Source organism: Sphaeramia orbicularis, chromosome 7 (genome assembly GCF_902148855.1).
Source record: "Sphaeramia orbicularis chromosome 7, fSphaOr1.1, whole genome shotgun sequence".
NCBI classification, from domain to species: Eukaryota; Metazoa; Chordata; class Actinopteri; order Kurtiformes; family Apogonidae; genus Sphaeramia; species Sphaeramia orbicularis.
In genome coordinates this window covers 9,423,746-9,436,501 of record NC_043963.1, presented here as the reverse complement: position 1 = coordinate 9,436,501, position 12,756 = coordinate 9,423,746, and the positions used below count along the sequence as shown (strand labels likewise).

Below are 12,756 nucleotides of genomic sequence, written 5' to 3'. Positions count from 1 at the left end.
TGTTCAGTTAATGAAACATTTTGCTGAAAAAGTCACTTTTCTTCAGTTTTCTGTGTTTTTCATATAATAACCCTCAACTTTGAAGTTAACTTTTATGCACATCTACATGACCAGTGAATTAAATGTAGGAAAATACCTTAATTTCACTGAAAAAATACAAAATACACAGGATTATGTCATAATAATTTGTGATAAATCACTTAAGGTCTCAAGCTTTTGCTTTTTTTTTTGTTTTCTTTTTTTCATTTGAGAAATTAAATTATGGGTGAAAAGTGTGTTGTAACGCAAGTGTTATTCAACACGTACCAAGCAAAATATTACTCACATTGATTAGTAATGCCTTACACTACTGCATTACAGCAAAAAGTTACTGTAATGTATTACTTTTTTATCACGTTACTCCCAACACTGATGGCGGCAAAACCAGAGAGCGAAGAAAACACGATGAAAGTTTGGATTTTCTTTGTTTACCTGTGAACACTGAGCTCCGATGACCTTCCGTCTCTCTGTGTTGGTGCAGACGAGCAGATGTACAGATGCGAAGAATGTGACGAGCTCTTCTCCTCGACGCTGGAGTTGCGGCGGCACCAGAAGTATTCGTGCTCCAGTGCTTTCGGCGCCCTGCAGGAGGACTTCAAACAGGAACGCGAGGACAGCGACGAGCCCGTCCACGAGTGTAAAGACTGTGAGAAGATCTTCCCCAATGAGTACAGGTACGCAATTAACGACGACGCGTTCAAAACCTCAAAAAATAGTCGTCAAAGCGTGGCAGCCTTTTCTAAAATTCACAGACGCTTATAGAATGAGCAATATATCATGACTTTAACACCAAATCACCACTCATCACCTGGATAACTGTAGGTACGGTACATATTTAACCCTTTCATGCACAGTGGTCACTACAGTGGACAGTTATTCTACAGCTGTTCTCTTGTAGATTCATGGGTTTTGTTGTTTTACTTGCATATCAACCAACACAGTGGATACTTATGCACCATCCCATAATACACTGCAATTCATACCGTTACTGTAACATTCCTGTTCTTGATAAACCTGATCCGCAGAAACATATTTGAGTGTAAATCAATTGTTAGTTTATTAGACTGTAATTAACAGTTTGTTTGTTTTTTTTAAGTTGTTGTGTTTTGTTGTTTTTTGCATATTATTTGAGTGAGTAATAACTACTATTATAGTATGTTAAAATGTGAGAAAACATCAGATTAGCAACATTAAAAAAAACATTTATTTCATAGTTTTCACACAGTATGACAGTAAATGCATGTTCCTTTGCTTCAAAAATTAAACGCATGGTGTCCAGCTGAGTGGACATTTTTGTAACTCCATGAAAAATAGGTTCATTAAAAAAAAAAAAAATCAATCACATTGTTTTTTTCATGCCTAAAGAGGAATAAAAATACTCAGGAAAAAAATCTTGATTAAGGTTCTCATAATTCGTGCATGAAAGGGTTAATATATGTTTTTTGTTTGTTTGTTTGTTTTTTAATATGTATAATTGTTATCTATTCAATGTTATTTTATGTATTTATTTTGGCTTTTGCTATGTTTTCACATCTAGACTTTGTATGAATGCTGAATGCCTCCTGTTCATAATCCTGATGTCTTTTGGTAGATATATTTATGTGTTTATGTTTATATTTAACGCTTTCATGCATGAATTATGAGAACCTTAGTTGAGGTTTTTTTTTTGAGTGTTTTTATTCTCCTTAGGCATGAAAAAAACAATGAGATTGAGGTTTTTTTTTTTCATAGATTTACAAAAATGTCCACTCAGCTACACCATGAATTTTATTCTTGAAGCACAGAAACATGTATTTAAAACCCAATATCATAAAGTGATATGAAAACAGTGAAATGAAACCATGTTTAATGCAGCTAATCTGATGTTTTCTCACATTTTAACATATTCTAATACTAGTTATTACTCACTTCATGGAGATAATATGTAAAAAATAACAATTAACAATTGATTTCCAATCAAGAACCAATCAAGAACAGCAAAGTTACAGTAATGGTATGAATTGCAGTTTATGAGATGATGTATAAGCGTCCACTGTGTTGGTTGATATGGAACTAAAACAACAAAACCCATGAATATACAAGAGAACAGCTGGAGAAGAACTGTCCATTGGAGTGACCAGTATGCATGAAAGGGTTAAGTTAGGGGTGGGGACTTGTATTCAAAAAGACAGTAGAAATGTACAGATTGTATGATGCATCCATGTTATGCTGTTGAAAATCCACAAATAAAATTGTTTTTAAAAAAAAAAAATAGTCATCAAAACCTCAAAGACCTCAAAAATAGTCGTCTTTCGTTATGTGTTGTAATAAATTCTGAACTTATCCTCTTCCAGTCTGGGCCAACACATGATCGTCCACACAGAGGAGAGGAGTACAAGTGCGACCAGTGTCCCAAAGCCTTCAACTGGAAGTCCAACCTCATCCGTCACCAGATGTCACATGACAGTGGCAAGCGCTTTGAGTGTGAAAACTGTGATAAGGTACAGCTACCCGGCACGTAAGTTGTGCACAGGACACTCAGGCTTTATCTGCTTCAGAAATTCAGATGGTGTTTGTTCCTTTTAGACGTTATTTATTAGTAAATCTGAAATAATAGTACACCTTATATAATGTATGCAGGTATTATTACATTATTATGGTACACTTACATCTGTCGTTTTTAATGGATGTCATATAATGTGTGCGATATGTCCTATACTCTTATTTCACGTTGCAGGTGTTCAACAGATCCCAGCAACCTTCAGCGCCACATCGCTCCCAACACGTGGGGGCTCGAGCTCATACGTGTCCTGAGTGTGGCAAGACTTTTGCCACCTCATCAGGCCTCAAGCAGCATAAGCACATCCACAGCAGTGTCAAACCTTTTATCTGTAAGTGCAGCTTTGGAAGTTCATGTCCAGTGTTTTCTGTTTTCATCTTATTTTCACCTCACAATGTCTCTGTTTGTCTAAACAAGCGACCAGGCTGATGGTCATTCATATAGAATAACAGATTTCATCTAGATTTGTTTACTCAAGGCTGGACATCAGTATTGGTCGATATTTGCTGATATTTGCAGCAAACATTGGTATCGGTATATATACACTGCAAAAATCAAAGTCTTACCAAGTGCATTTTTCTCATTTCTAGTCCAAATATGTAATCACACTTAAAATAAGAAGTAATCAACTAAAGAGTAACTTTTCAGTGAGATAGAAGAACGTATTTTTAGATAATAGATCTTGAAAATCATAAAATCTTACCAAGATAATTTTCACTTGTTCTATTGGCAGATTGTTTTGCTTAATTCAATATTAATCTTTTATATTGATGTAAGTAAATTTTGTATGTTTGACTCAGTTAATTCAAAGGTTATGTGATAAAAGATTGATAGATGGCATATATAGTTATTATATGTATATTTATATAATATAATCTTCTCTGAGGATGGAAAAATAACAACAAATGCATTAAAATAAACTAAAATTAGCATCAACTGTTGGTCAAGAATTTTGCAACTGGTGATAGCTTAGATTATCTTAGATCTATTTACAATATTACAAATAACAAATCAAAAATGATAGATATTTGTTTAAATACTATTAGCAGACGGTAAAAAGGCTATTACCAAAAAATGGTGCTGGTTAGAACCACCTACAACAAACGACTGGCTACAAATTGTGAATGGAATATTTGAGATGGAGATTCTGACGCATCGATTGAGGATTCAAGAAGAGCAGTGTCAAGATAAATGGGAGAAATGGACAATTTTCATTTCAACGTCATATTACTAAAACCAGTTGTTAGTCACAAGGTTTTTTATGGTCAGTGTATCCCAAATGTCCCTCGTGTTTGTATTGTACAGAAATCAAGCAATAAAAATAAAGCATCAAAAAAGAATGTATTACAAAGAACAGACATATTAGTGTTGTCACTGTCATTTTGACAGTACATAATTCAGCATATAAAATATCTTTCAGGAGTACTTGTTTTTAGCAACAGACAGGCTGAACTGTTTTAAATATTTGGTGGTAAATTGCTAAAATGCTAATACAATGTTAAATAGTTAATTATAGGAAAAAATAACAGCATTTGTTAATTACAAACTGGAGAAATTGACTTTATACTGGGCAAAATGGATCAAATATGTCACACCGTTTAGGCCTGATTTTGTTTTCACAACTTAGTGGCTGTATTGGATGGAAGAGATCACTCCCTACTTGTTGGTAGTTCCTTTTTTTTTTCACATTTCTTTCCCTGTTTTGGTTACAAAAATATATTGTTCTGGCATTTAGAGCAGACAATAAAAATGTGCAATATGTTTATGTGTTATACTACATGTAAATGTCTGATACTGAATGTCAATAAAAAATAAATTACAAAAAAAAAAAGTTAATTATAGTTCAATAGTAAGTTATTTTGGCTTAAAAGAAACATGCTCGTATGTAATTTTTAAAGACACAACAGAAACCTGTTATTTCTCTCTAAAGGTGCGTGCATGTGATGGCCTCCCTTCCATTTGTTCAGAAATGATGTGGCTTTTGTAACGCATAAAGTACTGATGCCCTGATCTGTTGTTGTTGATCTGGTGTACAGAGTTAGAGACAGTGTTAAAATGGGTTTAACCAGGCCCTGATGGGCTGCGTCTTTTTGCTCCCCCAGGCGAGGTGTGCCACAAATCCTACACCCAGTTCTCCAACCTCTGTCGTCACAAGCGTATGCATGCTGACTGCCGCACTCAGATCAAGTGTAAGGACTGCGGGCAGTTGTTCAGCACTACCTCCTCCCTCAACAAACATCGTCGCTTCTGCGAGGGCAAAAACCATTACGGTTTCTCCGGCGGGGATGTTCAACCCTGGCATCCCATGAGCTCCAGCCCCATCATGGCCAAGGCCAAGTCCCACCATCCCCATCTTCCAGGACTAAACCAGTCAGGTCTAGGCTTCACTGACTACTTTCCCTCCAGACCTCATCCTCATGCTGGCTTGCCTTTCTCTCCGGGACCCCACGGCTTCCCCTCACTCCCACACGGTTTCCCTGGTATCTTCCCTCCATCACTGTACCCACGGCCGACTTTATTGCCCACAAGCCCGTTGCTAAAGAGCCCCCTAGGAAGCAGCAGCCAGGAGGTAAAGCTGCCTCGGAGTCCATTAGACGCCCCTCCACTTTCCCTGGTTACGTCCACAAACAGCAATGGAGGAAACAGCCTGAGTCAGGGGGAGGACAAAGAAAAAGACAGCAAACTGGATTTGTCTTTGAGTGGAGAAGCAAAGCCAAAATCTAAGATGGCAGACATGTCTGATGGCAGCGACCTCGAAGACGTCAATACCACCAGCGGGACGGATTTGGACACGACCACTGGCACTGCTTCAGGTGATGGTTCGGACCTCGAGAGCGACGGAGAAAGTGAACGTGAGCGAAGTGGTAAAAGAAGGAAGCCATCCGGGGCGGTGTCGAGTCAAGAAGGCAGTCAGTTAGAAGACACAAACAGTGCATTGATATCAGCTGTGTCAAGTTCAGGGAACCTCACTGTTGATCGTCCTTTTCTTCATCTGCATCATCCCAGCCCTCGTCTTTCCCACCACCTGATGAGCAAAGCCCTCCCGCCCACCTCTACCAATGCTAACGCAGCCACCACAGATTCCATCAAAGCCATTGCTTCAATTGCTGAGAAATATTTTGGTCCAGGTTTGATGGTCTTCATCAGGAAAAGAAGATGGGTCCTTTGCCCTACATTCTATGTTCCCCTTCCAGTTCCTGCCCAACTTCCACAACTCCCTCTATCCTTTCAGCAGTGATCGGGCTGCCCTCAATCCTAGCATGTTTTTCAAGACAGAACCCAAATCACCTCGTGAGCAGCTGCACAAGATGGTTTCAGGTGGACCTGGACCTCTTACACCAACAGGAGAGTCACCATTCGATCTCACTACAAAACACAAGGAGACCAAGTTAACACCTCCCGCCCCAACAAAACCCGTCAAACACCAATAGTAGCACTGGGAGCATTAGCGGACCGTTAGCGGTATCTAGCAGCGAAGAGCAGCCACTGGACCTCAGCATTGGCAGCCGGAGCCGAGGTGTCATAACGGTGTGGCAGCTGAGCCACAAAATCGCAAAAAACCACATCTACGGAGTTGGAAAGGGCATCTCCCCCAAGGATGAAACCCCAGCTGGGTTTCCACATCCTCATTCCCAGTCATTGCACCAATCTTCTCTTGCCCAGCACCAGCAACCGCAGGCACAGCCGCCGCCACTGCACTACGCCAAACCTCCAGCGTTCTTCATGGACCCCATATACAGGTATTTCAGCCCGATTAGACCAGGTCCTGCTATTCATTACAACTAGGGCTGCCCCAAACAAAGATTTGTCCTACTCAACTGATATACATTCTTTTCAGTGATTGTGTGGACACATCACACTGCAGGGATGTACAAAACTAATAATAAACCTTTAAAGGTTCAATACATTTAGTAGCATCTATAGGTGAAGTTGCAAATTTCTGTTTTAGTGGCTCTGACTAGAGTTTAGTTTAGTTGTCCTTCATGGCTGTTTAGGTGGATTGATTGGTCCACACGCAAACATACTAGATGATGTAATACACATTAATGTAGAATGTTTTCAAATAAAATGGGAAAACAAGAATAAACAAATGAGCTAATGTAGAAACATGATGGTGTAACATGACAGACTCGGTTTGAAAAGACCCTGTTGAAAATGTAAGCATAAAGGGGTCATTGTAGGGTTATGAAAACAGCTTTATTACAACAATTTTATTACAGCAGTTTTTTTTTTCAGGTGAACATACACCACTGAAAACATATTTCTACTTCCTCTTATATTTTACGCATTAACACCTTAAAATTAAATGTTACATGTACCCACACACAATGGGATGTTGACCGAAACAGTGATCGGTGGATAAGCCTAATAGCATATATTTCTCTGGGCTAGCCTAATATTAGCAATGCTAAACGCTGTCTATGCTAAATGCATTACATTAGGCTATATAGATATACCAGAGGATAAACCATATCTGTAAAGTTTGTAGTCATCCTTTGCCCTTTCAAAACAACCTCACTCTTTGGATTTTCCGTGCAACCGATCAGCCAATCAAAACTTGGTTGATTATCTTTTGGTTGACTATTCGAGGGCAGCCCTAATTGTAACATCACGGTTTCATGAACCCACACAGAACCTAGAGCATGGTGTTAAGCATCAGGTTAGATATCATAAATGACCCTTGGTACGTAACCCTCTGCCTTGCTGTTGGTCCAGCAGGGTGGAGAAGAGGAAGCTACTCGATCCAGTAGGAGCTCTGAAGGAGAAGTTCCTCCGGCCTTCGCCACCGCTCTTCCATCCTCAGGTACGTCCTCGTAATGCTAACCCAGACGAACATATACACATTTATAAACCAGGACTCTAGACACATCGGGTATGTAGTCAGATAGAACATGGTGGACGGCGTTTAAAGAAACAACAGCAAACAAGGGAACTGACCTGTAGTTACTCGGTACAGGCTGATTATTCCCAGATGCTATTGACTATTATATTCAAACCATGTATTATGTGAAAATACCTTGAGCCTGCCTCCCACGCCGCTACAACCTGAATTGACAGGACCCTTTGCACCATCATTCCACAGTGTTGATGTTATTTTCTCAAGGGTTCTGTATGATTTCTTCCTTTGTTTACTGAATGGCGCCTGTTCACCTCGTCACTTCTACCTTTTTTTCAGAAGACACAGTCTGCTATCGCGACTCCTTTGATAATCAGTCACATTGTTTCGACTGTCCCCAGACCCTCCCAAACCTCTGCAAATCTTGATTACGGAGAATGATAGTATTAAGAAAAAGAGAATAATAACTGTTTGAATTGTAACCAACTGCCTCACTTGGCCATGCTAATCTTAGTTATGGCATTGTTTCATGTACTGGAAGCCCACAGGTCAGCTAATAACTCAACCCCCTCCAAGTGTTTTTTTTTTTTTTTTTCGCTCTTTGGCTGGCTGGCTGGTTAGATAATAGCACCGTGTCCATCAAGGACATCCTGTGTTTGTTTCCAGGAGAATGGGGGCTCTCGTTGGGAAATAGTTTAATCTGACCTGGAAATCTGCGTCCTCTATCAACTGTGACTCTGCAATACACACACAGGCCAAGCAAATGGATGCATTACAAATGATTAGCGCATATCAAACATTACACTTAGTATTAATGAGTGATGGACTAATTACTGCACAGGTGTCAAACATGCGGCCCGGGGACCAAATCTGGTCCGCCAAAGGTTCCATTCCGGCCCTGCAGGATGAAAGTGAAAAAATTAACAGTCCAGGTTGTCAAAATCATTTTGGTTCAGGTTCCACATACAGACCAATGTGATCTACAGTAAAAACTAGAAAAGCACTCGGAGAGCGCAGACCTCTGCCAAGGCTGATCAGTGGCCCCCCCCCCGTGGGCCCCCCCCCGCCAAGGAGGTTATGTTTTTGCCAGGGTTTGTTTGTTTGTTTGTCTGTCTGTCTGTCTGTCTGTCTGTCCGTTAGTGTGCAACATAACTCAAAAAGTTATGGACAAATTTTGATGAAATTTTCTGGTCTGCGCCCCCCCCCCCCCCCCCGTGGGCCCCCCCACCCCCGATCACCACCAAAATTTAATCATTTCTTCCTTATCCCATTTCCAACAAACCCTGAAAATTTCATCAAAATCTGTCCATAACTTTTTGAGTTATGTTGCACACTAACGGACAGACAGACAGACAGACAAACAAACAAACAAACCCAGGCAAAAACATAACCTCCTTGGCGGAGGTAATAACAACACAATAACCCATAAATAATGACAACGACAAATTTTCTTTGTGAAAAATTATGTGGAAAAAATTTAAGTGAAAAAAATAACATTACACTGTGAAACATTTACATTTACAAAACTATTCTTTCAGAATAAAATGCAAATAAATACATAAATAAAAACAAAGGTGAACAACCCGAAGTGTGCAATTTTAACAATATTCTGCCTGTTACTAAATGTTTTGTGCATTTATGGATCCACTGTGATCTGTAGTTGTGTTCATAATAAGAGATGTAATATTGTAGAAATTGTTCAAATTTTAGTTCCAAACTCCAAAATTTTAACGATATTCTGCCTGTTACCAAATGTTTATGTAACACTGTGTGTAATGTACATGTATAAATAATAAGTCGAGACATAATATTGTTAAAATTGCACTAATTTTTCAAATGAAATTTCTGTTTTTTCAGGTTCTTCACATCTTTTTTTGTATAATGTAACTATTTTCATTATTTAATTGGGGTTGTTTAGTACTGAAACAAAAAGAAGAACTTGCTTTTGTCATTATTTATAGATTATTAAGTCACTATTTCACTGGTCTGGCCCACTTGAGATCAAATTGGGTTATTTATGGCCCCTGAACAAAAAAGAGTTTGACACCCCTGAATTAGTGGAAGAAGAAGAGGTGAGTGAGGGGACTTTCACGTCAGAATTGAACTTTAAACAAAACCAAATTCATGAAACTAAAATAGGTGGTCTGAGTTACTTTTTGGATGGATTGGACTTTTATGCAAATATGGACAGACACATAAGGCGTCATTAGTAAAGGAATGAGGAAGAAAAAACAAATTATTAGCATGCCAATGTCCAGGGGCGTTGTTAGAAATTATGGGCCCCATGAAAGCATAATCGTTGTGGACCCTACAGAAACTGACAAGCTTCTCAATCTGATGATACCATGAAAACGAAAACAAAACTCAACATTCTTTCAAGGTTCGCCTCCAGACTTCTACACGTCTCTTATACAGCGGGTCTTACATGACATTTTCATAACTTCTACATCCACTGGACTTCCTCCGCTGCTCTATAGGCCCCCCACAAATACTGGGCCCCATGAATTTGTCATGTTCACCCCCCCTTATCGGCACCCCAGCCAATGTCAGACACATACTCGTCTACACTCTTAACCATAAAGTTGTAATAAATGAAATGATGATGACAATGTGATTTATTCGTCATCAAGTGTAACTGGGACTCAGAATGTAATCATTAAACCCGGTCAAAGGTGATGACCGATGTGTGTGAACAGGAATAAAAAGAGGAATGTGTCAAAAACAAAACCAGTTTCAACTTTATGGGCAAAAGTGTATAAACCAATCAATAGTCGCTTTTCCGTCTGCGCAAAACTTTACCGATATTTATAAAACGTCAAAAAAAAAGAAGTGCGTAATGTCGGTTTTTCCATTAAATCACAAATGCGATGATTTGTTTATTTATTATTGCGAGATGACACAAGAAGTCATTCAATAAACACGGCAACGAACGTAAATATGGTGTTGATTTACAGATATATTCATTATTATTATTATTATTAGATATTACCCCTCTATCCCGTACTGAATTAAAAAAGGATTGGGTTTCCTGGTGTGTCCACACATACCGCAACATGTTTCTTCTTCTTCTTCGCTTTTTGTAACGTACGTCAACATCTGTTTTTTTAATTCACTTGACTCTAGTTGTGACAAAAGGTCTTTCCATTACAGTTTTGCGTGATATACCATTTGCGCTACGCCCGAAAAACCACCTCTTGCCAGCACAAAAACCTCTAATCGACAAATGAGACTTTTGGCGAAATTGTTGTTTTTCCATTAGGTGAATTTTTATGTACAAGTTAAATTTGCGCAATGTGAGGGTCAATGGAACAGCGACTAATATCAAGTACAGAGAGATGCAGCACATGTGACGATGGCAGGATGAAGGAATACCATGGAAAGCTGTTGAAACCCCTCTGAAAATGACAGTATGACAGCAGTAATATGTACACTGGAAAAAACAAGGCAAAGGCTACTGTCAGAGTACTGTGGCACGAAATATCGGTTTGTCTATTGTCGCACAGCCAATCAGATGATCTAAATTCTGCACTCTGAGCGTTGTCCCAGTGGTTGATTTATATTCTTCAAAAACTCTTCAAACTCAAATTCTTCATATGAGGCAAAACAGTCGCCACGTTTCATGTTGTTTTCCTTCATGCTCAAACTGAAAGTGTGAATAGGCACAAACCAGATTCCGGTAACTGGTACCCTAGCCTTTTCCTGTAACCGGATAGGCACATGGCATGTGAGCTGCTTATGACCACAGTACTGTAGCAGCAGGGTGACAGGTTACCAGTCTACACCAAGGTTCTAATAGTGTTGGATTTTCATTATAGTTTAGTTTTATTGAGTTTTGACTTTTCTTTTTCTCTAATTCAGTTAGTTTTAATTCGTTTTTAGAGCAGGTTTGCTAGTTTTTATTTGTTTTCGTTATTTTTCTAAATGCCTAGTTACCTCCGCCAAGGAGGTTATGTTTTTGCCAGGGTTTGTTTGTTTGTTTGTCTGTTTGTCTGTCCGTTAGTGTGCAACATAACTCAAAAAGTTATGGACAGATTTTGATGAAATTTTCAGGGTTTGTTGGAAATGGGATAAGGAAGAAATGATTACATTTTGGTGGTGATCGGGGGTGGGTGGGCCCACGGAGGGGCCCATTTCCAACAAACCCTGAAAATTTCATCAAAATCTGTCCATAACTTTTTGAGTTATTTTGCACACTAACGGACAGACAGACAGACAAACAAACAAACAAACCCTGGCAAAAACATAACCTCCTTGACGGGGGGGGGGGGGGCACTGATCAGCCTTGGCGGAGGTCTGCGCTCTCCGAGTGCTTCTAGTTATAGTTTTTATTGGTTTCAGTTGACAAAAATGTTTTTACAATTCTAGTTTTCGTCATTTCGTTAGTTTTCGTTAATGATAATAACCTTGGTCTACACATGATATAATGAGGGCGCTGATTGGCTCTGTGGTAACAGAATAATGAGAAAGTTAGTCTCACAGTACTGTTACAATCTCAACTTTGAAAACATACGCCTTCTTTGGGGCATTCAGGTGAGATACATTCAATATTTGAATGTTTATATTTGTATATGTGTATATGTAATGTTTATAATATTTGAATATCAGAATATTGTTAAAATTACACTTATGTTTTCAGTTTGTTAATGTTACTCACATTGTTTTAAAGGATAGTTTGTAGATGTGAACCTTTTCATAATATAAATTAACTTTTTTCGCCCTTAAATGTAGACAAAAATTTGGAGTTGACATTATTTTTATATTATCATGTTACTATTTTACTGGTTCGGCCCACTGCAGATCTAATTTAGCAGAATGTGGCCCCTGAACTAAAAATGAGTTTAACACAAAAAAAAAAACAAAAAAAAAGAAACTAAAAAAGTATTAGTTATCACATCTAATGACAGCAACCACCATATTTCACTTTAAAATTAGCCATAACTAGCTGTTGTCCTCATGAGAGTCTATGAAAAAATATAGAATGAATAACTGTATAGAAACCCTGTATTTTGCACATGCGTGTGTTTAATCACTGTTTACATGTCGGTGGAGTGTAACAGGCTTAAAGTATGTGTGGATCTTTGCTGATTCATGTATGATGGAAGCAGCTGTTTGACAGACTCCCATGTCCAGAGCTCAGTGTGTCAGCTGTGATCCTCCCAGTGATCCAAACACAATGCCACCTCTAATTCAGTCTCATGACGGAATCCCCCTCCCCATCACCCCCACCACCACCACCACCCCCCACCCCGTCCCGACTGCGAATAAACACACTGAGACGCAGTGTCTGTCCCCGTGTCTCTCCCGTCCCGTATTCGCTTAAAAAAAAAAAGGAAGGATGTAA

The 12,756-nt window shown here is 39.0% G+C and overlaps 1 protein-coding gene across 1 annotated transcript in view; it reads left to right on the top strand.

Moving 5' to 3' along the window:
* Positions 1 to 524: 524 nt before the first annotated feature.
* LOC115423123 (histone-lysine N-methyltransferase PRDM16-like) overlaps positions 525 to 12,756 on the top strand; it is a 46,164-nt gene continuing 33,932 nt past the window's right edge. Inside the window, 12 exon segments of the mRNA XM_030139854.1 lie at positions 525 to 713; positions 2,373 to 2,404; positions 2,407 to 2,536; positions 2,756 to 2,787; positions 2,790 to 2,909; positions 4,681 to 5,491; positions 5,539 to 5,629; positions 5,631 to 5,714; positions 5,716 to 6,008; positions 6,049 to 6,200; positions 6,261 to 6,318; positions 7,298 to 7,382. Coding sequence (XP_029995714.1) covers positions 529 to 713; positions 2,373 to 2,404; positions 2,407 to 2,536; positions 2,756 to 2,787; positions 2,790 to 2,909; positions 4,681 to 5,491; positions 5,539 to 5,629; positions 5,631 to 5,714; positions 5,716 to 6,008; positions 6,049 to 6,200; positions 6,261 to 6,318; positions 7,298 to 7,382 — 2,073 coding nt within the window. The 5' untranslated portion in view covers positions 525 to 528.